The following is a 27,461-nucleotide window of genomic DNA, read 5'->3' as shown; positions in this document are numbered from 1 at the left end:
CAACTAGAAGAAAGATGAAATAACATGTTAGCTATCGGAAATAAGAGCAGTAGCTAAATCCTCTCCCCACGAAGTAATGCCTAGCGGCGGTTCCGGGGGGGATATAAGGCCGGAAGAAAGTGGAGGTTTTAGTCGGTATTAGCATTAGCAAGTCACTAGGCTAATGTTCAAGTCCGACATACCCAGAGCGAAACACCTAAGCCTGGCATACATAAATGTATTTCCTCCTCTATGAAAAAAAAAAAAATTAACCAACTAGGAGTAGAAACTATAATTTCAACTTGCTCTCTCAAGCAGCTAAACTGTCAACTGTTGTACGAATTTCAAATAAGTGCAAGTATATATAATAAGGTAAAAAGTTCGCAATAGGAAATGTCGTCCACATATTCGGTATCTGGCGGCTTGAATAATTTTTGTCCGACATGGACAATTTTTGGTCATAAGGTGGCGCAGCTCAAAGACACTATTCGTGCAAAGTTTTATCCCGATGTATTATTTGGTCTTTGATTTGTATACTGAAAAGTCAAAGCATCAGACGGAATTTAAAAGTTGTGTGATATGGGAAGTTGTTTAATTTCGTCTATTTTCACACTGTAATGTAGGTATTGTATATCCGGATAATATTACCTCCGAAGATATGGGACCAAAAATATTTGCCTTGAGCGAATTTTCTGATTCCATTGTTTCTGTATTAAGCTATTGATCTATTGATAACTACAATGTGCCGTTATATAAATGTAACAAGGGACATCATTACAACGTTTAACACGTTTATCACATGGTTCTTGTCGAAATTGACAATATTCAAAAATTTTACTCCGAATATGAAGAAATACAGCAAAGAAGACAAGATATCATCGTTATATTACATAAATGCCATATGTCTGCGCGTACATATATTTTACCAAGAACAAGAAATTGACATTTTTTTTTGCTACTCTAGAGAGAGTCAAGCAGCTGCAGTATATGACAGCTATGTATAAATCCAAAAAAGTTTATATATTTGCTCAGAAACATATGAAGCGAAGTTGCTATTAGCTGGAACCTTTCAAATTCCGTATGTATATAAATTTATGTATATACCTATGTATAACTTAAAACCCACAAGCTGCCCATTGCGACTTAATCTAAGCTAAAACTAAAAGTAATTTAAACGTTTCCCATAAATGTAACTTATAGGCGCCACATCTCTTGGCTTTGCCAAATTACAAAAAATCCCCAAAATCCAAAGCATCAGCAGATGGCATCTGAGTTAATGTTTTCCAAAGTCTACCTAACTTTGTTCTGCTATAGACATATCATTCTGCTTTAGTAACATACAAGTATGAATCAGAAAAGTTTTTTCCAAGCGTTACCAAATGTCAGAGTCATATAAGGTTAACAACAAAAATTGACATATAGACAATTTGACATATAGAGATGTAAAAGCATATTTTTTTTGGGCTTCAATCATTAAGAGTATATATATTATATATTTTCAAACAATTTTTTTAACGTCGTAACATCTGAAGCGATTCCACGGAATTTTATGTAAACTGTGGGATCACAGTTCTTGGAATTAAGTTTCAGGCGATAGATCAACACTGTTCAAATGTTAATGAGCACTCGCCCCGAGGTTTGGAATTTGCCCTCAGTTTTTAAGATATCGAAATATTCTGTAAAATAGATGATAGCTTCGGTGCTAGTGTTGTCCAAACTTTCTCACAGTCGGGTAATGAAACATCTAATTCATCTTCTTCTCGGTTTCCTCCAGAAATGCTCTAGCTGCAAAAGATTGACTGCACAGCAATAAATTTCTTTTATTAGCTCATTATTCCACTACTCTTGACAAATGAAGAAGTTGTTACAGGAATAATCGATTGTGTGCACTGTAATTCTATCTTATGTTTGTCATATATAATACATACATTGTATGCGTTATCACAAGCCTTTTACTCTGTTTGTATTTGAAAATCGCCACTTTCATTTGCTGGAATTTATTTCCAGTATTTTTTTGAATATTTCCCATTGTCATACTAACTGTCGTTGTTGTTTTGAAAACTGTAACGGAACGGGCTTAGCAAGCAAAACGTGTTTCAATATTTGATAATTTTTAAAAGTTTATTTTTTACGCTTTCATAACATAGAAGGCTGTCCGAGTATTATGAAAAACTCTTTTCCTACATTTGATTTTACAATTTATGTTAGTAGAATGTCGATAATAGTGACACGAGCTGGATGCTCAAACTTAAAAATGTATGAGATTCAGCACAAATGTGTTGGTGAATGCATACATGCATCCATACTAACCACGCCCTACAAGAAACTGCTGATGGGTTCACCAATACACTCACATTTGATATGTTAGTACTGACGGTCAGTTTATTTTTTTATTTATTTCATCGTCACTGTTATTGTTAAAATGAGACCCTTACGAATTATATTGCTTACTATAGCACTACATATGTATGAATGAAATCGCTGCATTCATTTGTGTTACCACTGACAGTCAAATCAACAGTAAAATGATTGTCAATGTTTACGATTTTTCCAAAAACAAATTCTGTATACGTCGAAAAGAGACAGCATACATTTCCATAGAAGTTTCGAGAAGTTGTAAAATACATAGCTGTTATTCCGTGCGATAAACCAAAAGTGTTGCGTGATCCTGTGCAATAACTCTTTTTGTTTTAAAAAACAATAAATAAATAACGAAGGAGTTTTCAAATATAATATGCGTAAGTTATTATTAAGTTTCAAAAACAATTATATTTTTAGTTAATTTTCATTTTTATTTAGGAATTTTTAAATTCCGAAATATCCATGAACTGAAGAAACACGTACAGCAGAGCTTTAGAGAGGAGTATGCATGGAATCAAGTGAAAGTTTCTTTTCATAATTTATTATTTAATTATGTTTTTGTTGCAGTCCTTTTTTATATTTATGTATATTATTATAAATAATTTTAATTAAAAGTTTTTAATTTATTAAAGACATGCAAATTTTATTATATACTGCACAAAAAAAAGTTTCATTTGTGATTGCTTTTCAGTTATAACTGACAAATTTTAGCTTTGATGAATTTATGAGCAGCAATGACTTAGGAAAAGGCATGAGAGTGAGCAGTATAAATATATGGTGAATCAATTCCGTATATCCATGAGTTAAAGAGAGAAGCAAAATCACACACCTGTTTTTGCTTACATCAGTTTTTGTACAAGGCTCTTAAGAAAATGATAGAAACTTTGTTCTGCGCGCTGACAAAATTTTTTCAGCTGTGACTATCACTGTTCTTGTAGGGGTCTTAGCAAGCAAATGTGCACCCACACATACTTTTAGAATTAGCGCTAACATTTAGTAGGTATATATGGTGCTTAAATATGATGGGTGCAAACACACACACAGGGACACGTGCTTAGACAGGCCCAGCTGCGAAAACCTACATAGTGAGATATTTTCGTACAAAATTGTAAAAAAAAAAAACAGCAAACACGTTGAACGACATGGACAACTTCAATTGAGGTCATGTCCAGACACCATCGACCCATCACTACTGCCAAAAGTGACGATGCCATCAATGAAAACAAGTTACCCAAATATCTACATATGTATGTATTGTATATATACACATACATGAATACATAAACTCAACAACTAACCGCCAGCCACTCAACGCGAACTAACTAACAACCATGCGAACTAGCAACAACACCAACCGCACCGTCAGAAACGATGGAAGCGGCAAAGTAAGTACCGGCTGCAAACACATGTTTTTAGAATTTTATTATATATTTCTATACACCCATACATACAATGTACTTATGTATACTTGTATACATATATATGTTTTCATAAATGTTACTTCGCAATTTTTGTCGACCACGTCCCCACATCGCTTTGCTCACCGCTCCACTCGGATATAAAATATGCGCGTAATAGTGTTACATCTTGTAAATCATATGTCACATACACACCTACATATGTTTGTAGGGACGTACGAAGATCACACTTATAGGCATACATATATAGGTATGTATGTATTTAGTTGTGTATTAACGTGTATTTGCAGCTTCAGCAACCATTTTTCGTTGACATCTAATGTCGCAGTTAACAAACTACGCCTAAATTGTTCAAGCCCTTCTAACTCCTTTTTTACCGTCATTACCATTCATCATACTCCATTACTTACCTTCATATATCGTATAGAGCAAGTCGGCGCTGTCATTCGAAATTGTTCTACCTTTTTTCTCGTTATACTTGTATGTATATATATGTATATGGTATATAACTATGGATATTTCTTCATTGTTTGAAAATTTGCATGAAATATTAACGAAATATTTAGAATCAAGCGAAGCTGTTATACCCTTCAAAAATACAAAAAATTCTTTGCAAGAACTTGGTTCCCTATTGTTCAGTATGGCAGCTATATGCTGTAGTTATGAGATCTGAACAATTCTTTTGGAGATGGATTATTGCCTTAGACTATGACCTTACCAAATTTCGTGGAGATATCTCGTCAAATAAAAGAGTTTTCCATACAAGCACTTGATTCCGGTCGTTCAGTTTGTACCGAAGCTCTATGCTACAGTGATCCGATAACGGCGGCTCCGACAAATGAGCAGCCTCTTGGGGAACGTGTGCAAATTTCAGTTCGGTTCCTCAGAAACTGGAAGACTTGTTCGCATATATACAAACAAATGGATGGACGGACATGGCTAAATCGACTCAGCTCGACACGGTATATATCATTTAGATATATATTTTATAGGGTCCCCGACGTTTTCGTCTGCGTGTAACAAACATCGTGGCAAACCTAATATAAGCTGTTTAGTTGTTTACAAAAATTTAGTTGGATTGGTACAACCTTTTTTATGTTCTTATGTAGTTTGATTTCCATATATTGATTGGCGTGTATTTGGAATTTGGTATTTGCTTGTTTACAACGCCAAAAGTTTGTCAGGTGATTTTTATATATTGGATCAATAAAGTCATAGTGCCGTCCCGGAAGCGGATGTTTCAGTTTCGAAAACAGAAAAAAGTAACAGGGAGAAAAATCTGACGAATATAGGGGATGAGCGATGACTGTCTTTTTGTGTTTGACCAAAAATTCAGTCGCACTCATGCTATATAATGGGATGATGCATTTAGGTATTTTGGTACGAAGTCGCCCAAAACATCGGTCAAAATGGTTGAGTCGATCAATAAGACATATTGAGATCCTCTGCTATCTCTCTAATGTCAACACGACAGTTTTTAAGCACTATTGTTTTAACTTATTCGTTGTTATCGTCATTAATAGAGGTGGATAGGCGATTCGCATGAGGCAAGTTTTCGATCACTTCACGACCTTCACTGAGTGCTTTTGCGACTCAAACTCTTGTGTTCATGATAAAGTTTGTAGAGTCTCGTCGATTGTAATTTCATTGCGAACAAAAAATTGCAACCAAACTTGTTACATTAAAATTTTTCGTGTCATAAACAAACAGCTGCCAAAATAAAATTTTACCCATTCGGTTTGCGTAGTTTATGGACCAGTCCGAGTAAAATTTTATCAGATGGTATCTCAGGTTATTCTGGATAGGCCGCAATTCGAACTCACGAGCTCCGATGGGTTATGTTTGGACTCCAAGGAAGCTATTCCCAGAGAGGGTGTCAATTTAGGTGTTTATAACTCCATTGTGAATAGCGCACTGAAATTACTTCGGTATAGTGCTGTATTTCAACGACGTATTATAAGAAAATTCTCTTAATTTTTGCAAGAAGCGATTCCACTCTAAGCAGACGACTGCAAAGATAATTTCTACAAAAGCTTGGAGAGAAGCGCATTATCTCCATTAACCAGGAGCATACGAGCCTTACAGTGCAGTTGTTCAATATGGCACATCAAGAGGCACCCTCTAATTGCGATGCTCTAACAAGTCAATATCTTCTTCAACTACATTATGCTGCATCCAGTTGATCATATTGGTGTTACTTGTTTATAACCGATCTGCCGCTTGACTTTTAAGTTGTCAGCAACGATTCCTTTCCCCGAATGCTATTGCCTAACGCTTTGAGATTCTTGCTGCAGTATGTACTGTGGTAATGATCGGGGTGTCTCGTCTAATTAATAAATATTATTGATATGAAAATAGAAGGGGAGAGCTTAAGACAGCTTAAGCGAGAAAGATTGTCAGGATAGGCGTTCACTTTCAAAAATACGTCATCGATTGCGACGATGATATCGTGCTATCATTGTCCATCTCTTCAGCACTAGAGGAAGCGTAGATTATTCAATGTATTTCGTAAAATGTCGCGCTCGTTTGCTAAAACTACTGCTGCAGCTGAGGAATTCGTTCTAATTTCTGCGTAAACAACGATCATCATGCGGAATCAACGTTCGCCGACGATATATGAATTCTATAAGTTAACGAAGGTACAGAGATTCACGGAAATAAAGTTAGAATGTCGTTCGACGCAGGTGCAGTTGTGCGCGGGCAGCATACGGCAAAACTGGTTGTCCATTCCCTGTGTCTTAAAATCTGAACACTCCTTAAGATGGCTCTATCCATTACATGTATTCTATCTGACCGATGTGGAATTTGGATGAAGCCTTTTGCCGCTCCCCCCAGACCGGACTATTCAGAAAGATATGAAATAACCCTGCTGCTAGGTGTTGCTCTAATGATGATAGAGTTCATTTTTTACTTACCGATCTAAACAGGGTTAGATGTTCTAAAAAATAGCCTTTGAGTGTTACTGTAGTATCAGGAATTAGTTTTATAAGAAACATTAACTACAATTAACTACTAGTGGTGTGAATCCCAGTTCAACAGGGCGTATACTGAATTTTAACAGTAGCTTCACAGTATTCTTTCAATTTTTTTATGTAACCTCTTAAATTTAGATATCGTATTTAAAAAATTTCATAAATGTTACACTTGAAATTAATAATCGTAATGAGGCAAATATTGAATCGATAAAACTCATACTTTAATTGAGATCTATTTGTATATTCTTTCAAGTCAGTCGGTTTAAGACAAATCAGTTTATTCTACATACATATATATGTGTCTAGTACTATGTATGAACTCATTTTATTCTTTTTTTGGTAACGAAACATATTTCGCAATTTCTTTTTACAATAGCTATTTTAGAATAAAAACCTTGTCGTCAAATGTTTACTTTCACAACCCAATTTATTTTTGTGTATTCTTGAATATTTGATATCTGATAATTAGTATTTTTGAAAAACAACTTTTGGTTCAAGTTTTACACTCAGGAGGACTTTTTTCTCCATGAATTCATAAAGTACTTATAATTATACTTCATTTATACAATAACTGGTCACTTTCAAACTTTACCTAAGAGGATGAAATGACGATGTTAAAATTTACATGAAGCCCTTTATAGAACTCTGATAAAGAAAATGCACATATATTTTCTAAAAAGCACTATACAAATGATATTTGAGTAAATGTAATGAAAATCTGAGAAGTATTTGGAACTACATTACCAACTTAAGATACTTGTGTTCTGTGTGAATAAGGTGACTGAATAATCAAAATCTACATTGCGTAACTAATACATAACAATTTTTTATATTTTTTCTATATTTGTATATTATGTATTTACATTTATTTCGTGGAAATTAGCACTTAAATGTTTTTTATACAATTTTAGTTCATTTAAGCAAACTCGCAGCAGCACCGTAATAAAATCCAACAAACATTCCAATTGCATAATTTTTTTCCAATTATATGTTTATAAACAAGCTAAAATAGCTGATAGCACGAAGCTAATGCCAAGCGTTACGTAACCAGTCAAATAGACTTCAGTAATTTTCAGAAAACGGCCTGTATCCCATAACAAATGACGGACACCGCAGCAAGAATGAAACGCTAGTGGAAATGCTAAGGCAAACTTAAGTGCAACCAATGTTGCAGAACCCAAGTGCAAGCCTTCAATAATGGTAACGTAGTGTGAAATGTCTTGCGAAGACATCAATGCACCTAAACCTAAAGCCCAGGCGTACCCGGTCAAAGCAAAACCTGTGCCTCTATGAGTAATTGATAACATCGATGTTAACTGTGGCTTATAGATAGTCAAATGTGGGGACAATTCACGGCCAAGACGTTGATTTTTTTCATCAAATGTTTCTGTCTGAATTGCCTCTGCTGCTGGTACGACTTTTAATGTCACTTGACGAACCGGTGCAGCGACCTGAATCCTTTGAATACCCTGACGTAGGGCAGATGATCGAATAAGTGAACGAGTTATGGCATACCTATGTAGTTAATTAAATCCATATATTATTAATATCAACTTTTAGCCGTAACACTTACATTTTGGCTACTTTGCTTCAACTTTTCCTAGTGTGTATTTGTATGTTCACTTTGCTTTTGCTGTCAAATTGTTTTGTGCTTGTTCTTACGGAAAATATAACACTATTCGCAATGGTGATAGAGATCATTCCATTCAAATGACAGACCGCTTTGGTATTTAAATTTATTTAAATTGTGAATCAGTCATCTCAAGAACATGAAGAAGTTAATATGCAATCATGTGAAAAATAATAGGGCCATATGGCGATATGTCATACAAATCCAAAAAAAAAAATATTTCTTAGTAAGTTTTTGGTTTTAAATATAACTAATGTACATACTATCTAATAATAAAAGAATTGGTTCGATTTATATTTAGAAAAAGTTTACTTATAGATTTTTTAACATTATTTGATTGTTAAGGTATTTTGATTATTTAGTGTTTGATTGTTAAGTCTATGTAAATTCCACCAATTTTTGGCATTTGACCTGAGGAATAGCCGTCCATGCTTCATATACCAGTGACTATATGGCATTTTGATTGACTGATTTTTTACCCATCAAAGCTACTTTCAACTCTCTTCACAAGTTCTCATATGCCCTTTGGGTTTTGTTTTCAGCATAATTGCAATAATGCTGTCATTGTCACCAAAATTCGTTATATTGAGCCTGACCATGGTAGAAAAAGCATCCCCCAACCATATAGGATTCTTCTCCATGTTTAGTGGTTTAAACTGTATTTGGTGGTTTGAAAGCGGTGTTCAATCTTCGAACATGTTTTGTACCACAGTCAGAATAAAATCATATGACATTTAGTCTCATCTGACCATAGGTTATTACGTCATTTCTTCTTTCGTTTCGACACATATGCAAGAAAATTTGTAAGTAATTTCTGACCATTTTATATTTGTATTAACATTAAAGTTTCTTCATTTGAAATAAAATAAAATAAAAAACTTTAAAAGAAGCATTAGAAACCGCAGGTTCAATAGTTTTCGACTTCGGGGTTCTAAACTAAATAACTAAAAGAAGCTACGTCCATATTTAATACACACATACAGTAAATAAAACTCTAATAACACACATGCATCCAAATAATTATTATATGCTTGGAACATTAACAATTGTATACGATTCATATATAATGAATATAGTTACATATATATGATACAATATTAAAATCTCCAAAATTGTTTACAATGATGCCAAACCAATGCTTGTTAATATAGTAGTCACTAGTGCAACATAACCGGTACCGTAAATTCCTTGCAATGACAGGAAGCTTCCGGTGGCTTCCCATATCAACACTCGGGTACTGGCGCATAAATGGTAAGAAAACGGAAAAGCGAGTAGGAATTTAAGAATAAATAAAGGAGTTGCACCCAATTGTAATCCATCAAGCATCGTAACAAAATGCGCATTGTCGTGCGAAGATATTAAAGCGCCTATGCCTAGACCCCATGTATAAAGACTGAGCAAAAATGAGCTTGCGCGATTTGATATAGACATAATGGAGGTCAATTGCGGTTTATAAATCATTAAATTTGGTGAGAAAAATCTCCCAAGGCGACGATTTTTTGCACCATGAGTTTCTTTTTCTCTAGGTTGAATAATTTTTAGTTTTATTTGCTGACATGGTACTGTCCTTACAGTTCGAACATATGACTTGCACAAATTAAAATGTGTACAACTGCGAGGTAACATATTTCTAAGAATGAAATATTAATAATATTTATTTTTATAAACTTTAATAAATAGATAATAACATAGATACATACTTACCATACAATAAGAAATTGGTTTGTTCGAATGAAAAACGGCTTTAAATTAAATGATAAATTTTCTATAACAGTCAATGATATTCAAAATTTTCTTCAACTCAATCAATTGTTGATAAGTAAAGCGTTATTGTGAATAATTTATGAAGGAGCGTAAAATATCGCATTGTAAATGGTTAAAGGGTATTTACCCAATAGGTATTTACCATTATTATTTTGTTATAGAAAATTATGCAGATTCAATAAGATCCTCAACTATTGTGAATTAAATGTGTTGCACTTTTGGTAAGATTCGAAAATACCACCCTGATGGCGTTTCTGAAATTCCGCTTTACTCGCATTCCATTCTATTACCTAGACGGATTTCGCGTGGCAGCACTCCATGTCAATTTTCAATCTTTCTTTTTGTTGTTTGCTGTAGACGTGAGCGCGTGGCTCGGTGTGACTAATTTCGTATAAAAGTCGGGAGTCTCGAATTTTCTTAGTTTTCAGACATAAAAAACCTATCGTAAAAATGAAAATCTACAAGGATATCATCACCGGCGACGAAATGTTTGCTGATACCTATAAAATGAAGCTAGTAGATGAAGTTATTTACGAAGTTTACGGTAAATTAGTAAGCCGTTCCCAAGGCGAAATTAATATCGACGGCTTCAACCCATCGGCTGAAGAAGCTGATGAGGGCACCGATTCCGCTGTCGAATCCGGCGTCGACGTTGTCTTGAATCACCGTTTACAAGAATGCTTTGCATTCGGAGACAAAAAGTCGTTCACACTCTACCTCAAAGACTATATGAAGAAGGTTTTGGCCAAATTAGAACAAAACTCTCCAGACCAGGTTGATGTTTTCAAAACCAACATGAACAAGGTAATGAAGGAAATTCTTGGCCGATTCAAAGACTTGCAGTTCTACACTGGCGAATCAATGGACTGCGATGGTATGGTAGCCATGTGTGAATACCGGGAACTCGACGGTGTGAGCACACCCGTTCTCATGTTCTTCAAGCATGGACTCGATGAGGAGAAGTGCTAAAAGGCAAACACCTAACAAAATCACACCACTTATATATAAAATAATTATTTTTTGTTTAGTAAATACCGTTTAGTTGAAATTGTAAAGATTTCCTTGACATATGGTGCAGATCAAACACGAATTTAAGATGTATCACTTATATTTTTGGTCAAATTTTGAATATTATAAACTGTAAAATCGTAATGCTCTTCAGTGTAACAAAAATCAATTATGTATTTTAATTTTTTTTTACGAAACATTAACACTTCTCCATCAATGCTGCTTTACTGCACGATCTGCTAAGTCCGGCGGTGGTAGGTTAATAAATGATTAAAAATTTTGCAGCGTATACTCGAGTAATTTTTATACAAATTTTTGTTCTTTATTAATTTGTTTAAGTAAGAAGATGCAAAACAAATGAAAAAACTGCTTGTGAAAAACGAAACTGCTATTTTTAAAACATATATTTTAAGAATACGCAAAATAACGTTACGGACAAATTAAAGAAAACCATAAACAATCAAAAACGGCGTTTCATTTTTGTCTAATCTGTGTGCACATAACCTCAACAAGGTAATTAGGTCGTTGGCAAAAAATTTCTGGCGTCGGCAATTCGCGTCACCGTTGCAGCCAATATCAATGCAAACAAAATGGCGTTGGTGCTAGCACAAAATATCTTCGCTTCCCTGATAGACGAACTATTTAAGTGATAAGCAGCAAATTTTAATTTTGAGGAACTACCTGTGCTAATTTTTCAGTACAACAATCAAGAAGGTCATTGGCGCAGAAGAAAGCAACGGCGCAACAACAATTTCATTGTGTGTAATTGTAATTGTTATTTACTCGTGTTCGTATTCGTCGCTGAAAACACGGCTGTGTTGAATAAAAATATCCACAAAAGCGATACACCCATCTGTTGCATACATATGTATATCCCAAAATATTCATTCTGTAATTATTACCAAGTAGGAAATTTTTATAAATGTGTACATACATATGTACATTATCGGATAAGGAACATCTTACCAGATCGAAATAGGTCGCATTTGATCCTGGTCAGGTATATTAAGTTTGCCACCAAGTTTGTAACACCCACAAGGAAACGTTGGAGACCCAATCAAATATATACATACATTTGTATATAAATTATCAGTGTGTTGAACTAAGTCGATTTAGCCATGTTCGTCTGTATATACGCGAAATAATCCCTCGGTTTTTAAGATACCGTTGTGAAATTTTTCACAGTTCTTTTTTCCCCAAAAAACTGCTCATTTGTCGAAATCGCCGATATCAAACCACTATAGCATATAGCTGCCATACAAACTGAATGATCAAAAACTAGGTCTTATATGTAAAACTTTTGATATTGATTTGACTTTGATAACTTCACGAAATTCGACATGGGTTATTTTTTAAGGTAGCGATACAATCTACGAAAAAAGTCGGACCACTATAGCATATAGCTGCTATACAAAGTGAAAGAACAAATGAAAATCTTGTATGGAAGCTTTTATTATTTGTGAAGGGTATTAAAGCTTCAGTGCAACCAAAGTTAACGTTTTTTATTGTTTTATAATTAGAATATATGTGGACGTATAACCCCACTTAATCGGTATCAGTTCACACGTTTCTATTATTCTATCACCTATTCCAACGTTCACTCAACTTCGTATGTTAGCTTTACAGTTTATTGTATCTTGATGATTTTTTAGTACAAATTTTATTTTTCTCTTGTATATATTTATAATACGTACATTATATCGTTTAATATACACACTTGTTATTATCTATTTGCTAAGCTTCATCAAAATTAAATGATGACTTCGTTATTGTTTCAAGACAGTTAAGTACGAGTACAAACACGCGCTTAACATTAACTGTGTTTAAGGGTTATTCAAGGATTTGATCACTCGTTGTAGTTAAAATGTTGATCGACTTTTGACTAATTCTTGAATTGGAATGATTTCACTAAAATAATCATTAAATAAGATCCTTAATAAAGGAATTTTCAATATTTTCGTAATAACTCAATTTTGTTATTCCTACATTCATACAACGCTAATAAAATAAATATCGCTACATAATAACAAATATTTTACGAACGCATATAAAAAAAATTAATTAGTAGAAAATATGATTTTAGAGACAAATCTTTTTTTCGAAAATTATCTACATAATCTATTTATATCGTACATGCGAGAAATTAGTAGTAAAACTAATAATTTCGTTTATAAAAAGAAATGCATAGAGCTTACTTTAAATATTTAAATATAAACAAGTTTTGTTCTCATATGCTTGATCCCAATTTAATTGATGCAGGATATAAATTATTCGGTTAGACGCATTCCTTTATAGTTGGTCATTATCATACGTAATCTAACTGTATAAATATCTGTTTAACACCAACAGACTCAAATATCATGCGTGTATGCGTCACAACATATTTGGGATCCAGGTTTTTAGAAACCTCTAATTTAATTGCACCCACATAGACGTCCGAACATAATGTCCAGAAGTGAGGATCTTGCACAGCGTAAACACCTGCTAACCCAGTCACCTTTTGATAGCACTGCGGCAGCGCACGATCCAGAGCTGACGGTTGTCGTTGCATTAATATAAGTATCGATTCTTTTATAAGACCTAGCACACTCATAGCGATGAGTAATGCTATGAATATAGAGCAAATGGGATCGGCAATCATCCAACCGAACATTTGCATTAGCACTGCAGAAACAATAACACCTACAGAGCCAAGAGTATCGGCTAAAATATGTAGAAAAACACCACGCATAATTTGTGAATTGTTCCCAGAGATGTCATCGGCAATAGCGTGCGAATGTCCATGTCCTCCGTCATGACTATGGCCATGCCCTATGAACAAAAATTGAATGCAAAATCGTGCCAGAATATAATTGGAGTATGTATGTCCTTACCAACATCCATAGTTATCGTCTGTTGATTGTGATTATTTAAATCAATGTGGTTGTTTATACCATGAGAATGGCCATGACCACTACCGCCATGTGAGTGACCATGTCCACCGCCTCCTCCATGGGAATGGCCATGACCGTGTTGAAACGCATATATACCCACGAGATTCACTAGCAGTCCTAGCACCGATACCACAAACAGTCGTTCATGTTTTACCTCTGGGGGCTCAATTAACCGTTCCACACCCTCTGATAGAATGAAGAAAGCGATAAACAGTAAAAATAGACTGTTAACGAAGCCTGCTAATACTTCAGCGCGCACATAACCGTAAGAGAATTTATCATTTGCTTTCCACTTAGTAATCACCGAAGCAACTAATCCAGCCAATAGACCGGTGCAGTCAAAAAACATATGAAATGAGTCCGATATAAGCCCTGCAGTTATGAAATTATACATAAAATAGACAGACATACAAAGTATTTAGTTCTATTGAATATAATACAAGATATTAATTATATTAGAGGATATTTTAAATTGTTATGTGCGCTCAGATGCATAATACATATTTAGAATAATAAGTATAAAAATAATTTAGATTTTGTATTATTATTTAAACTTAGTTTATGAAATATTTTTAAGAAAGATGAATGTCAACTGATATTAACGCTTATCAAAAACACATACACATATTTACATCTGTATAATCTCTGTATATCTAGGTATATGAAAATATTAGCACGTGAATGCAAAGTACTAAATACGATTCTATTAATATAAGAATATTGAAGCAAGTGAGCACTGATAAGATTACTCCTCATTATATATATATTTTTTAAACTGATTTATTAAACTCTTGTAATAAATAAAGCAACATGGTTTATAGCGGATAAATAGAGATATTATAATAGTATACAGCTTACCTAAACTATTCGTCCATATGCCATAAAATAGTTCCACGAACGCAAAGCTTAAATTAAGTAACAGAAAGAGAAAAAGATTTCTTGAATTGCGATCCGAAAATATAAGACGCTTCAAACTGTTCAACTTTTCCTTAATGCGATAGCTGAAATTGCTACGATCCTTGTGCGTTAACGGTATCATTGTAATCTCTCAGCTGATATATGTGTTTGTATAATGTTTAAGCTGTAATGCAATTGCAACTATAAAAATATATCATAAAACTCATTCTACTATCTAAATAATAAGCTTGGACTTGCATACGTGTTTTTATTGATAGTTGCGAACGGGTAGAACGGCTTTGGGCTTGTTTAAACTTTTGTATATTTGTTGCTTTCAGCGGCTCTGTTGATATTTCTCTTTTTGACTCTCCAAAGCGTCTCAAGAGAAAATAATAATTTTACAACCGTTTCTATTTAATTCTGGATTAACATTTATTCACTAATACTATTTTTATTCTAAAATTGACTAACACAGACGAAATTAAGGTCTTAATTTATTTTACTTAGTCGTATTATCAAAATTAATTTATCGGAGCTTTCGTTTTGAAGTGACGTTTTGTTTTATGTGATGACGTTTATATTTGATAAATCGTTCATATTCTTCTTTATAAGAAGTTCACAAAAAAGCTTTAGCGGCAAAATGAAAGCATAATAAAGGTTCAAATTAATATATATAATATGTAAATTAAAGTAATAATTCCATTCCCATAGAGTGCTACAATGTAGCGAAAATGTGTGTCATGTATGACATTTAATAGTTAGCAAGTTAGAGGTTAGCTAGCAAATATAATTGTTATATCGCAATATTATCAGAGTAAAACAATATATAATTATTATAGGCTAATCATTATAGTCTTAGCAAATAAATATATTCAGTCTATTCAAATATTGTAAGCAATTTATCACTTGTCGCTTATCTGAATATTATGTAAAACAAAATGTAAAGTGAACGAATAAGCATATAATAATAAGAGCGAATGCAAAAACATCCACATGCTATACGCTTTATTTTACCCCAACATTGTAATTATTCACAAGAGAACGTAAATTCTAACGTCTCTAAAATTTACGTTCTCTGTATTCACTTATATAATCGAAGAACTTTCAAACCGATTTAACATAAATAAAATTTCTCGACTTTGACATTTGTAATTTTAACAACTCTGTGTTAATTCATCAATTGTTCTATTGTGATTGAGTAGTTTTCAATGAAAATGGTGTTGTGGTAGCACTGACAATTTCCGGTCTCCATCTTTTTGCTTTGGGTTTCTCACGATGGTGAGTCGCTGGATGCCGTTTTCTGCCTAAAAAAAAGTTTTGTTTCTGTGCCAAAATATTCAACAATGTGAAAATTGAATAATGCCTAAGCCAAAAGTACATCTTGCTAATTTTGTGATGGGTTAAATATAACGGGTTTATATTGTTTTCAATAAAATATGCAAGTTTAGTTCGGCACATGGTCATGTTAAGCATAATAGAGCTTGGTTGTAAAGGAAACAAAACTTATTGGATGTGAAATAACCTCAAATTAAATAATCATTAACATGGGTTTATAATTTATAGCCACCAAAGAAGGACGCGAAATCGTCGGCTAAACAGCCTCAAAAGACACAAAAGAAGAAGGAGGGAAGTGGTGGCGGTAAAGCCAAGAAGAAGAAGTGGTCCAAAGGCAAAGTCAGGGACAAGTTGAACAACCAAATTCTTTTCGACAAAGCTACTTATGAAAAGCTGTACAAGGAAGTGCCACAATACAAACTTATCACTCCTTCTGTGGTATCTGAACGTTTGAAAATTCGTGGTTCACTTGCCAAAAGAGCGCTGGTGGAATTGCGTGACAAAGGTAAGCTGATTGTTATATGTTTTTAATCAAACTTGCTTTAATGTATTTGTATTTTTTGTAGGTCTGATCAAACAGGTCGTGCAGCACCATTCCCAAGTGATCTATACACGTGCAACCAAGGGTGATGATGCGTAAACATTTTACCTTTCTACGCAACAGTACGAAATGTATTTAATGGCTTTGATGGTAGAATAAAGTAATTCATTTCCTTTTATAAGTAAAATTATGTGGTTATTTGAAAATCATGGAATCATTGATGAAAGGTTCGACAAACATAAGACAAAAGCTTTTAGCTGATGCAGGTAGCACGGGGTTGAATTAATCGATGTAAATGTAAATTTGTAAACATCCTTTGTTTTTCTTGAGAAATCTATAATTCCAACCAAATGTAGTACAAAATGTAGAGTTGACGGAGTAAGGGTTCAATATTCGATTTGGAACTCGCAGTGCATCGAGTTTTTAATTGCCATACTTTGAGGTAGAAGCAGACAAATAATTTCTGAAAGGAAAAAAGTGTGAAATTGTAAAACAAATAATTAATTGACGGAAGTTTACGCAAAATACTGAAAAGTAGTCTGACATTAAAATACCTAATTGAATACTTATCCAAGATATTACTTTCGAAAAAAAGAGTTTGATTGCTGACAAAATAAAAATGTATTATTTTGCAAACTTAAGCATTAAAATAGCAAATTTTTATAATACAACCTCAATCATTTTATCATCAGAGCTCTCTTTTCAAACCGTTTGTTTCATGGTTTCAGATTTGAAAAATTAAATAAAAATCATCAATTAATCTCCGGTATTTTAAGATAGTACATAAATAAAAATTAAATAAATTTAAAAAATAAGTATATTTAAGGTTTGTTCCAATTATTTTTGTTTAAAAATTGGCATGGAAATTATTAAACGTGCTACACTGACTTTCAAACTTCTGAAAAAATTTGGCATCACTGTTTATATTATCATGGAACGCACAACCAATTTTTGTGTTGCAATTTATTTTCTGTAATATTTTAGTTTTTTATATATATTTACTTTGCCACATTATGATATTATTCTACGTATTATCCTATATCAGTTATTTTAGTGATTAAATATAAACTAAATATCGCTAGTTACGGAGGTATAAATTGAAAAGTAAAATATTTAATTTTTATAAAATTTATCATAACATAATGCAGCCCTACATAGAGTTGCAAGGCCGCATTAATCGAAGAAGTACAATTTTCACCAGTAGAGGGCGGCATTGTACGTCTGTCATGTGATGAGTAAAGTTTTTCTCGGTCACCTGTCACTAAAATAGTCTTGGTATTTTGTGAGTTTTTTCTGCCAGTATTTTTTTTTACAAATTTTCGTTAGCTTTTTGCGTAGTTAAGGAAACATATTTATTTTAAAATATCTTATTACAGATAAACCGTGAAAAACTTGCAGAATGGCCCAGATACGCAGCGTTGTTCTCCACACATTCTGGTGGCTTTTCTTGGCCACTAGCATAGTGCTTATCTTCCAATTCGTTCTTACTGGCAAAGGTGAACGTGTAAGTGTTGGTTGGTTCCTAGCATCCACATCACCATATATGTGGGCATGTCTTGGAATTGGCTTGTCGGTGGCATTATCTGTGGTAGGAGCAGCTCTGGGCATTCATACAACAGGCACCAGCATTGTGGGCGGTGGTGTAAAAGCTCCACGAATAAAGACAAAGAATTTAATTTCAGTCATCTTTTGTGAGGCTGTCGCCATTTATGGACTCATCACTGCTATCGTTTTATCCGGATTGTTGGAATCGTTTACAATGTCCTCAGCACTAGAGAATCAAACTGTAATGAATAATAATTGGTTTGGAGGATACGTGATGTTTGGTGCAGGGTTGGCAGTTGGTTTGGTGAATCTATTCTGTGGTATTGCTGTTGGCGTTGTTGGCTCCGGCGCTGCGCTTGCTGATGCAGCTAATTCAGCGCTTTTTGTGAAAATTTTGATTGTGGAAATTTTCGGTTCAGCCATTGGACTTTTCGGTCTGATTGTAGGCATTTACATGACGTCCAAAGTTAAAATGGGTGACAAGAGAGACTAAGCTAAAAATGCAATGCAGGAGGTTGGTACGAGCAATTAAAAACACAGCACAGCTCAAAGAAAAGTACCATACATAACATATATACATGTCTAAATTAGTCAACATGCTCTTGAAAGCAATTAAAAATTCCACTCAAAAACAATGATGAAGTCTTTCACTCATTCTTCGTTTTTGGATTATACTTATTATCAATTCGTATTAGAAGTACATATTTTGATTAGTCAAATTAAAATTTATCTACCTAAAAGAGCACAATGGTTCACCGCAATTCGAAATAAGCCACAAATTACCCAACTCATTCCACATAATACAAATATTTGATGAGCAGAGTATTTGAATATCATAATTTAAATGTGTGCCAATAGGCCTAGAAAAAGAATTGATGATACTGCTCAACAGCAAAAAAAAAATTCAACAATATACGAAAAACAAAAAATAATGAAATTACGACTAACAACTTGATTCTCTCATTGGGGACAAACCGAAAATTCTGCTACAAAAACGATCGACTCTGGTATCATCAAATCGAACAGCGTCTTGGACATAGTTACAGTGCTGTATAGTGTGTTGTATTAAGTTTAATATTTGCTAATTTAATTAAGCTAAGGTAAGTTCGGCTGTTTAAGTCCGATTCAAAACGAATTTCAATAGTTTTATGTTGGCGACTTGTACATAAATATCAGCATCAAATAACATCTATACATACATATTAAGACATATGTATGTATATCAATTTACTTACTATTACTTTGAAATTCGATTTGAATCCACATGAGGCACGAACCATTAGATATTATAAACAAAAAACATTAAAACGAGTGTGTGTTCCCTTTTTGTAGATTATTTATTGTTAATGTATAAAGGATTAACCATACTTATTTTATACATTTAACTGCATATTAAGATTTATTGTATGTACTAAATTATCCAGTGTATAAAACGGCATATGTTAATGTATAAACAAATTTAACGAAAGTATTCAACAATAAATTTATGTTGCTGGTTCTCTTTACAGAAATTATATGAATAATTTATTTTTATTTGCAAAACTTCTAGTTCTATACTCTAGAGGCAAAAATTTTTTAGCACAATTTTAAGTAATGCTGCCGATAGTTTTTTGCCGGATACAAAACTGAAACCGTTCCAGTGTAGTGGAGATAGACTGCGACCTTTGTTGTTGCAGTGGTTATCTAATCTCTGCATGTAAAGTGGTGGTTAGAGTCATTGCACACAGCGACCTTTGTTGTTGTTATAGCTGCAGAATTCTGCCGAATTGACAGTCCTTGACCGGAATAAATCCGGGTCTGTTCCGGGCACGTAGACCCGACTGTCGTGGGCGACAGCGACCTTTGCCATTATCGTTGGTTAAATAAAATGCAATATCTAAGTATATAGAGGCCCATGATATAAGAATGTTTGTATTTCGTATATTTCTCTAAATAATATTAATTTACATAGATATAAACATACATTACTACTTATTTCATATATGCTCAACTATAAAATCACTCCAGACAAGGTCTGGATTGGATTCATTCAGTTGGGGCACCTCTTCATAAGATAGGTTACAAAAATTGTCTTCAGGAGCTTTGGATAGAAAGTAACTATCACCTTCCAACATGCTATTGTCAAGCATGTACTTGACGGACTCATCTTCCACTTGTGTATTTTTGGCATTTACTCTTTCGTAAATTTTTTCATCGGACACAGTTCCCTCTTCAGGTTGTAGAATGGCATGCCGATCCATATGCGTCCTGAGTGAATACTTTTTTATAAATGTCTTTCCACATATAGTACATTTATAATTCCTTTCGCCAGTATGTATGCGCTCGTGATTCTTTAGATCACATAATTGCGCGAAGCTACGGTTACAAGTTGTGCATTGATATGGTTTTTCACCGGTGTGAGTCCGCATATGCAATTGTAAGAGGAAGACACGTGCAAACCGCTTTTGACAAAAGGTGCAAGAATGTGGCTTTTCTCCGGTGTGCGTGCGCATGTGCACCGTCAAATTGCTGGTCTCATAGAAAGTCTTATGGCATAATGAACATGAATAGTCTGGCTTTCGAGCGTGACGTTTCAAGTGCATTGTATAAGCTGATTGGGTTTTGAAAGCTTTCGGACAGTGGTCACATTTGTATGGACGTTCTCCGGTATGTGTACGTAGGTGCATGTTGAGAGCGAAGTTGGACTGCATTTGTTTGCCACAGTATACACATTCTCGTTGAGACGACGTTGGCAATGTTTTACTTAGTGTATTATTGTTTGAATTGTTATTCCCTAGAGTAGTATGATCATTGGATTTTATACAACTAATACTATGATTTATATAAGTTTGCTCCGATGAAAAAGTGTGACTACAATTGACACAGTGATATGGTTGTAATAGGAAGTGCACTTTTTCCAAATGCCGTTGAAGATTAGCTGCCTGTAGGAAAACTGCACCGCAGGAATCGCATGTGTATTTTTTTTCGGACTAAAAAAGAAAAATTTTAAAAGTATTCCATAATTGTATTAAGCTTACATTTATTTGTGAAGCAGCATTTTCTGTGCACTTGACATCATTTGTAAGATAGTTATTGGGTGAATATATTTCTTGTTTTTGTTCTCCTTCACAGCTATTGCTTTCAAAATATTCCATTACTTGCCACTCTTCATTGGTTTCTTCTATTACATCAATGCAATTTAAATTAATATCAATGAGTTCCCCACTTTCAGGTATAAGTGCACTATCTAACACTGTATTTGTCGAGGTTTGATTTTCAATATTTTGTTCATTTAAATTTGTTTCCACAAAACTATCTGGATGAATTTCAATTATATTATTACGATCGTTTAAAAACTGTGAATCACATGTAGCCTCAGTTTCAGTGAAAAGTTCTTCATTTTTTACATCTACTGATTTTATTGGTAAACATTCCCGAACATCTCCGTTCGTGTTCTTCCATGAAACAACTTTTAGTAATTGTTGCGCCCGTTCACATTTCTCGCGAAATTTCGCAGCCACCAGTAATTCAGTCGTACATTCCTTGCATAGAAATTTTGGAAGATTGTCCGATTTTTCTACCTAAATATAAATATAAATAACGCAACTTGTTTCACCGGAGAATTCGCTATACCTTGATTCCTCCACAGCGTTCCAGTAAAGTGATTAGGTCCGTTTGAAAGTCTTCAATAACACCACCGTCGTAAATATGAATCATTAACTCCTCAAGTTGCAGACAAACTCTACAACATACCTCAGTACTATTTCCTAATGTCATATACTCTTCAGAATTCATTCCAAGGCGTTTTAGATGATTCGTTGCTATTTTGGGCTGCTCTGTTATATTTACGTATAGTGCACAAAGTAAAGAAAATTTTCTTCTGTTTTGAATAACGGCGGTATTTTTAGTAAAGAATGGCGCCGTAATGAAAACAGCTGATATGTGTTAGCAGAGAATGTTAAATAATCATCAACATTCTCTGCTTAGGTGTACAATACTAAAACAAAATAAATAATTGAAGGACGTAGAATTAGAATAATAATATTAATAAATAACGTTTGGAGTATATAGAGTGTCTCACATTATTCAATGGCGTCGAGGGATAGTCGAAAAGATTGTTTGGCTTGTCGTTTAATTAGTGGGTTTGGACTAATCGCAATGGGAGCATATATTTTTTCACAATCTAAAAATCGTAAAAAAATTGAAATGAACACTATGCGTTTGATTTCGGGAAGTAAGTTAACACACACACATTGTCTCTATGTAAATTTAACCCTAACAGCGAAATATATACTCTTAATGTTTTAGGTGTGGTGTTCTTAGGTTTCGCACGACTAACTAACGCAAGCTTTTTGAAATCAAGTAATTCCGACGTCTAGTTGTGACAACGAAGAGTTTCAGTTTTATTGAGAATTTCTTACTTTTTCATTAGATAGTAATCTTTATATAAGATAATCCTAATGTATCTATGTTTACATTCGCATAACACAATTTTATGTATGTATGTATACAAATACTGAATCTGTACAAATAAGCACTAAATAATTGTGCCTGATATTTCCACTCTTTATAACAAGTAAAATAAAAACAACTTTTGTTAAAATACAATTATATTATTCATCTCCACTATCTTCCTCAATATCAGAATTATCTGGTGCTTCACCAGTTTCTTCGTCGTCATCTTCATCCCAATGCTTAATCTTTTTATTTGTCATAAAATCTTCACGAAGTACACTCCACTCCGATTTTCTTTTCTTTTGTGTAATGGACGACGTGTGATCTTCGTCGTCACTGATATCTACTTTCTTCATATTCTCACTTTTTACAGGATTGTCAACAGCTTCCGACTTCGCTCGATTGCCACTCATAAGAACATCTAAGAATTTTCTTTTATTTATATTGTTTAAAACTGCATCTTTTCGACTATCCAATGGACCGGCGGCATCCAATTGTGTTTGGATGTCTTTTTGTTGTATGCGAACTGCATTAAACAACTGGACAACACCTCTAGTTGCAACTTTTCGCAGTACTCGTTCACGTTCAATATCTTTCCAGGAAGGCTTTACACGCAATTCCAGCGGCACATTCTTACGATGTTTTATTTGCTCATCAATATCTTCTTTTAACGGTTTTACATCAGTTTTCTCTTCACCTTCAACTTCGAAACCATAATCCAAAGTTTTTGATTTCAACTTATCGATCGGTTTGAGTTTTCTTGCACGGGATAACACCAATGTTTTCTTTGTTTTCGGCTTGGATGTATTAAGTACTTTGGCTATACAATCAGCCCATCCGGCGTTTCCTTCTGTATCATCCTCAGGATCGCATTCGCTAGAATTTTCAACTTCGGAATCATCTGGCACTTGTTCTTTTGGTAGAGCTAAGTTAAGGGAAATATTATTTGAAAATATTTGTGATGTATTTAAAGAAAGTTTGATCTTACATTTCGAAATATTTCGCTTCTTAATATTAGATAAAGCCATAACGATATGTAGGTGTATTATCCACTCTAATAAACTCTGCACGTTGTTTAGTTTGTTTGCAACTGTCAAATTAACAACAATACTAACAATTGACAGAATGTCGATATTTTTAGTAGCATCGATATTTTAACCTTAGGCTGTGTGCTAATTGGCAACATTTTTGTTGGTAACAAAATTTGTAGAAATTGACTTCTCGCTCGCAAAATTCACATCTTTGTGTCAAATTTATAGGATTTAAAGTAAATAATAATTTTCGCAGTCTCGTTGGGGGACCTAAATTATACATTTACTTAAATAATAACATAAACAAATGAATAACGAATTAATTACATAATTTATGTTTGCAGCAGTTCTTTTAAATTTGTTTATTCATAATGCGATGGCCACATTGGCCAAAAACAGTTCGTAGAACTCAATACACATTTTTTTAGCAGCACAATCATAATTTTCTAACTGGAAATACTACTAGTTTACTACTAATTTCAACTACAGTAAACTTTTGACACATGCCGCCAGTAAATAGTTCACATATATTACATACATAGTCGCATCAGGTTTTATATGTTTATGAAAGTAACTTCTCCCGTGAAATAATTTTTGAAACTTGCACTAGCACGTATGGCCAAACGAAAGGATAACGGCCTAAAGTTCGAATATTTTAGGCAATAAGCACAGGTAAGATTCACTACAAAAAATTTGAAAATTTCACTTTCATCTGTCAGAATTTTCATTGTTCTACCCTTTGGCACACAGCTTAAATATAAAATAATCGTTATTTACGACAACTTAAAAGCTATCGACATTTTGACAATTTTCATTTGAGCAAAATAACATTTCTAAACCATTTCTGCATCATTTTTATACAAAGCTGTTATAAATTAATAAAACTCTGTTAAAATATGCTAAAGCTGAAATTAGAAGCTCTGGAACATCCAGCACCTGATAGTGTGGATGTTAATGGTAGGTCTAGTTTAACTTAAGAACGTACGTACATATACGTTTTTTATTTGATTTATAGATCGAAAGGTGTTTGCTAGTACTATACTCTGGTTAGAAGATCAAAAAATACGTCAATATAAAATTGAAGATCGGGAGGACCTTCGCAAAGTCGACGAGCTTGATATATGGGAACAAGCATACGAAAATTACAAATATGATCTTAGTATGCCACAATTTGTTATGCCGCTAGAAGAAATTACTTGGCTCTTGGGTTACGCCATCCGTTTGGAATTCCTGGATTCTCCTGAGAGTTACAAAGATATCAATTCCGTTGAAGTTAGTAAGCAGCAGAACAAATCAATAGCTCCTAGCATAGAAGCTGAGAATTTCTTTGACAATATGGACTGTAAGTTTTTACGAACATCTATCGTATCTCTCTGATAAAATGGCTGACTTTATTAATTTTGTAGTTAATCATAAAGATTTCATTGCTGGTGTGCGCGCATTGGCAAGTAAACTAAAAATACCGCAACACCCAAACCATCTTATTCAGTTAGAAGCAATCGCACGTGTAGTACATGAAAGACTTTCTCCTTCCGCTAAACAACGACAGGCCATAACTGGGACACCTTTTCCCTTTGAAAAAGGCAATGATGTAGTGTCCGATGATCCTGCACTAGATTATCCCGTACGCATTTTGCGTCTATTACAAATACAAAGTTTACGTCAGTTGCAAACAAAAATCAATGAAACAATTGTTGCTGTTCAAGATTTGACTGCGAATCCAAAAACAGATACTAAGCTCGGAAAAGTAGGACGATAAAAATTGTATATATTTCTATGGAAATGAAATTGGAGCTATAAAATATTTATTAACTTAAAAAATCTCAAAATTGAGTTAATTATTTTTAATTGATATTCTAAACTTGTGTTTAAAATACTTTCTAAATTAATATATATTTATTATGCGTTACATATCTTACCATATGTGCGTATGTAACATATGATCTGGTCTTAAAAATAAATGTATACTGTTTACTTAATCAAAAGACTATGCGTTTGGTTGGGTGAATATATTTGAAGGGGATTAGCAGCGTATATTGCAGCAATTGGAAGATTCCACACCATTGTTTCTACGGGTATTTCAGCCGGAGCTTTGAGCTCACCTTCTGTTGGATTGGGTTTACCGAAATCCATCATTGTGCTTGTGACAAATTCAAAATGTAAACGCCACCTTAGCTCAACCAAATCACTGCGGAATGAAGGTGTTACGTGTAATGGTATAGGAATAATCACAGAAGTCTTCAACATAGCATAGCACATTTGATGAATGGTTGCCAGTGTGCTAACCTTTCCTACAGGTTCCTCGTCGTCAATATTCCGTGCGCTCCCAGATGTCTTTGATTTATGTAAATTATCTATTGCAGTTCCACTAGCAATACTTGCCAAGTCCAGGGAATTCACCGAGGATGCGTCATTGAATTCATTATTTGACTGATCGGCATTACTTTGCAGTGATATTTCTTGTGACTGCAGTTTCACAGAAAACTGGACACAACGTACTTTGCAATTGCTAAAGTCAAGGCTACCCACAATGTCTTCACCAATTTTATAAGATGGTTTAAACAAGCAAAAGCGACCAACGAATCCACGCTTGTTGGATATGCGATAATATTTAGGCGCCCGACGGGCAGTTACATTCTACACAAATAACAAACATATATAGAAATATAAAGAAAATATTAAAGTTTTTACAATACCTTAAGATGATGCCATGATATTTCCAACTCTGAGATTTCCCTTTTCTCTAAAAAGGGATTAGTAGGTGCAAGCTCATCATTTGTTTCTTCGGTGCAATGCATATCATCGGGCCGTACAATAAGGGGTATGGGTAATACCCGTATAGGCACACTTAGCATTTGCACTTTAGATTTAACTCTCTGTGTGGCTATTGTAATTCTGTAGAAGTACTTAATGTCATGTCCCCGATATGTAGGTGGACCATTTCGAGGTAAAGTTTCATTGAAAAAATCTATATACAAAAATTAATTTAATTTGATTATCTTTATTATATATATAAAAAAAGTAAAAATATTCATACTTACAGACTTTCGTTTCACTTGGCAGTAATTTTAAATCGCAAAATAATATCTTTGGTTTAGTAGCTATTAATATGTCACCACCAGCTTGTGCTCCTGCATCTAATGCTGTTTTACCAACTAACTCTGTTAACTCATTTACTTTGTCCCCTGAACTGAGGTTATAGTTCGTTTTTCGGTAGCAATGGAGCTGCGCGGAGGCCCAAGCCAAGTACTCCTCTCTATAAATGTTGTTCCTGATATAAATTCGAAAATTTTCACCTAAGCTGTTGTAAATACCTGTTGTCATTGCCGCGATGGGCAAACTCGATCAGACACTCCACTCGTTCCCCTGTGGCATATATTGCAGAATCTGCTCGTACAAATTTTGCTTTTATCTCTATCATATTTTTTAGTTTTCCGAATTATTCATTAGTTTAAGATTTTTTTTTACTTTCATAGAGCAAATAAGCAGAAGTAACTTAACAGCTGACTGTCTAATATAATTGCAGCTAAGATCACTCTATTTGCAGATTTCATAATTTAAGCTTAAACCCCAATTAAAAAATGAGGAATGAAAGTAATAATTAGAGAAT

At 33.9% G+C, this 27,461-nt stretch overlaps 9 protein-coding genes and 1 long non-coding RNA gene across 14 annotated transcripts; 4 read left to right on the top strand and 6 right to left on the bottom strand.

Annotated features, from left to right (window-relative positions):
• Window positions 1-7,539: 7,539 nt before the first annotated feature.
• Window positions 7,540-8,462, bottom strand: SdhC (Succinate dehydrogenase, subunit C). Its single transcript, XM_014238533.3, has 2 exons — window positions 8,307-8,462; window positions 7,540-8,248 (listed from the first exon to the last, which is right to left on the bottom strand). Coding segments are annotated over exons 1-2 (525 nt in total). The 5' UTR covers window positions 8,309-8,462; the 3' UTR covers window positions 7,540-7,725.
• A 1,987-nt stretch (window positions 8,463-10,449) lies between these two features.
• Tctp (translationally controlled tumor protein) lies at window positions 10,450-11,602 on the top strand. The gene has a single exon (XM_014238548.3). The coding sequence runs from the start codon at window positions 10,578-10,580 to the stop codon at window positions 11,094-11,096; it is 519 nt and encodes a 172-aa protein (XP_014094023.1). The 5' UTR covers window positions 10,450-10,577; the 3' UTR covers window positions 11,097-11,602.
• Window positions 10,462-15,518, bottom strand: ZnT86D (zinc transporter 86D). 4 transcript variants are annotated; one of them, XR_011396400.1, is made up of 6 exons: window positions 15,228-15,517; window positions 14,927-15,149; window positions 14,009-14,440; window positions 12,102-13,946; window positions 11,817-12,024; window positions 10,462-11,761 (listed from the first exon to the last, which is right to left on the bottom strand). XR_011396400.1 is itself a non-coding variant. In XM_014238531.3 (4 exons), exons 2-4 carry the CDS (start codon window positions 15,105-15,107, stop codon window positions 13,441-13,443), a joined length of 1,119 nt encoding a protein of 372 aa, XP_014094006.2. In that variant the 5' UTR covers window positions 15,108-15,149; window positions 15,228-15,517; the 3' UTR covers window positions 10,462-13,440. The 4 variants fall into 4 exon arrangements, 1 of the variants encoding a protein (XP_014094006.2); XR_011396401.1 differs by having other exon boundaries at window positions 10,462-12,024; window positions 14,927-15,166; window positions 15,228-15,518; XR_011396399.1 differs by having other exon boundaries at window positions 10,462-12,024.
• A 569-nt stretch (window positions 15,519-16,087) lies between these two features.
• RpS25 (ribosomal protein S25) lies at window positions 16,088-17,028 on the top strand. Of its 2 annotated transcripts, none has more exons than XM_036378100.2 (3): window positions 16,088-16,243; window positions 16,529-16,805; window positions 16,867-17,028. In XM_036378100.2, the coding sequence occupies exons 1-3, from the start codon at window positions 16,241-16,243 to the stop codon at window positions 16,938-16,940; spliced, it is 354 nt and encodes a 117-aa protein (XP_036233993.1). In that variant the 5' UTR covers window positions 16,088-16,240; the 3' UTR covers window positions 16,941-17,028. The 2 variants fall into 2 exon arrangements, with proteins under 2 accessions (XP_036233993.1, XP_014094016.1); XM_014238541.3 differs by lacking the exon at window positions 16,088-16,243 and adding an exon at window positions 16,310-16,339.
• LOC118683772 (uncharacterized) lies at window positions 16,681-17,716 on the bottom strand. The gene is made up of 3 exons (XR_004979650.2): window positions 17,514-17,716; window positions 17,396-17,446; window positions 16,681-17,304 (listed from the first exon to the last, which is right to left on the bottom strand). It is a non-coding gene; the product is annotated as an uncharacterized lncRNA (long non-coding RNA).
• A 274-nt stretch (window positions 17,717-17,990) lies between these two features.
• Window positions 17,991-19,897, top strand: VhaPPA1-1 (Vacuolar H[+] ATPase PPA1 subunit 1). Its single transcript, XM_014238540.3, has 2 exons — window positions 17,991-18,123; window positions 18,218-19,897. Exon 2 carries the CDS (start codon window positions 18,241-18,243, stop codon window positions 18,877-18,879), a length of 639 nt encoding a protein of 212 aa, XP_014094015.1. The 5' UTR covers window positions 17,991-18,123; window positions 18,218-18,240; the 3' UTR covers window positions 18,880-19,897.
• LOC106620129 (zinc finger protein 892) lies at window positions 18,218-22,289 on the bottom strand. The gene is made up of 3 exons (XM_014238528.3): window positions 21,999-22,289; window positions 21,404-21,946; window positions 18,218-21,355 (listed from the first exon to the last, which is right to left on the bottom strand). Exons 1-3 carry the CDS (start codon window positions 22,158-22,160, stop codon window positions 20,363-20,365), a joined length of 1,698 nt encoding a protein of 565 aa, XP_014094003.3. The 5' UTR covers window positions 22,161-22,289; the 3' UTR covers window positions 18,218-20,362.
• A 450-nt stretch (window positions 22,290-22,739) lies between these two features.
• LOC106620138 (RRP15-like protein) lies at window positions 22,740-23,943 on the bottom strand. The gene is made up of 2 exons (XM_014238539.3): window positions 23,809-23,943; window positions 22,740-23,745 (listed from the first exon to the last, which is right to left on the bottom strand). Exons 1-2 carry the CDS (start codon window positions 23,846-23,848, stop codon window positions 22,979-22,981), a joined length of 807 nt encoding a protein of 268 aa, XP_014094014.2. The 5' UTR covers window positions 23,849-23,943; the 3' UTR covers window positions 22,740-22,978.
• A 701-nt stretch (window positions 23,944-24,644) lies between these two features.
• Window positions 24,645-25,836, top strand: LOC106620131 (RNA transcription, translation and transport factor protein). The gene is made up of 3 exons (XM_014238530.3): window positions 24,645-24,808; window positions 24,867-25,193; window positions 25,258-25,836. The coding sequence occupies exons 1-3, from the start codon at window positions 24,748-24,750 to the stop codon at window positions 25,608-25,610; spliced, it is 741 nt and encodes a 246-aa protein (XP_014094005.1). The 5' UTR covers window positions 24,645-24,747; the 3' UTR covers window positions 25,611-25,836.
• On the bottom strand, window positions 25,714-27,373 carry LOC106620130 (RAB6A-GEF complex partner protein 2). The gene is made up of 4 exons (XM_014238529.3): window positions 27,166-27,373; window positions 26,893-27,107; window positions 26,548-26,819; window positions 25,714-26,488 (listed from the first exon to the last, which is right to left on the bottom strand). The coding sequence occupies exons 1-4, from the start codon at window positions 27,270-27,272 to the stop codon at window positions 25,823-25,825; spliced, it is 1,260 nt and encodes a 419-aa protein (XP_014094004.3). The 5' UTR covers window positions 27,273-27,373; the 3' UTR covers window positions 25,714-25,822.
• Between the last annotated feature and the right edge of the window lie 88 nt (window positions 27,374-27,461).

This window comes from Bactrocera oleae, chromosome 2 (genome assembly GCF_042242935.1).
Source record: "Bactrocera oleae isolate idBacOlea1 chromosome 2, idBacOlea1, whole genome shotgun sequence".
NCBI classification, from domain to species: domain Eukaryota; kingdom Metazoa; phylum Arthropoda; class Insecta; order Diptera; family Tephritidae; genus Bactrocera; species Bactrocera oleae.
Note: the sequence above shows the minus strand (reverse complement) of the source record. Positions and strands in the feature narration are given on the sequence as shown.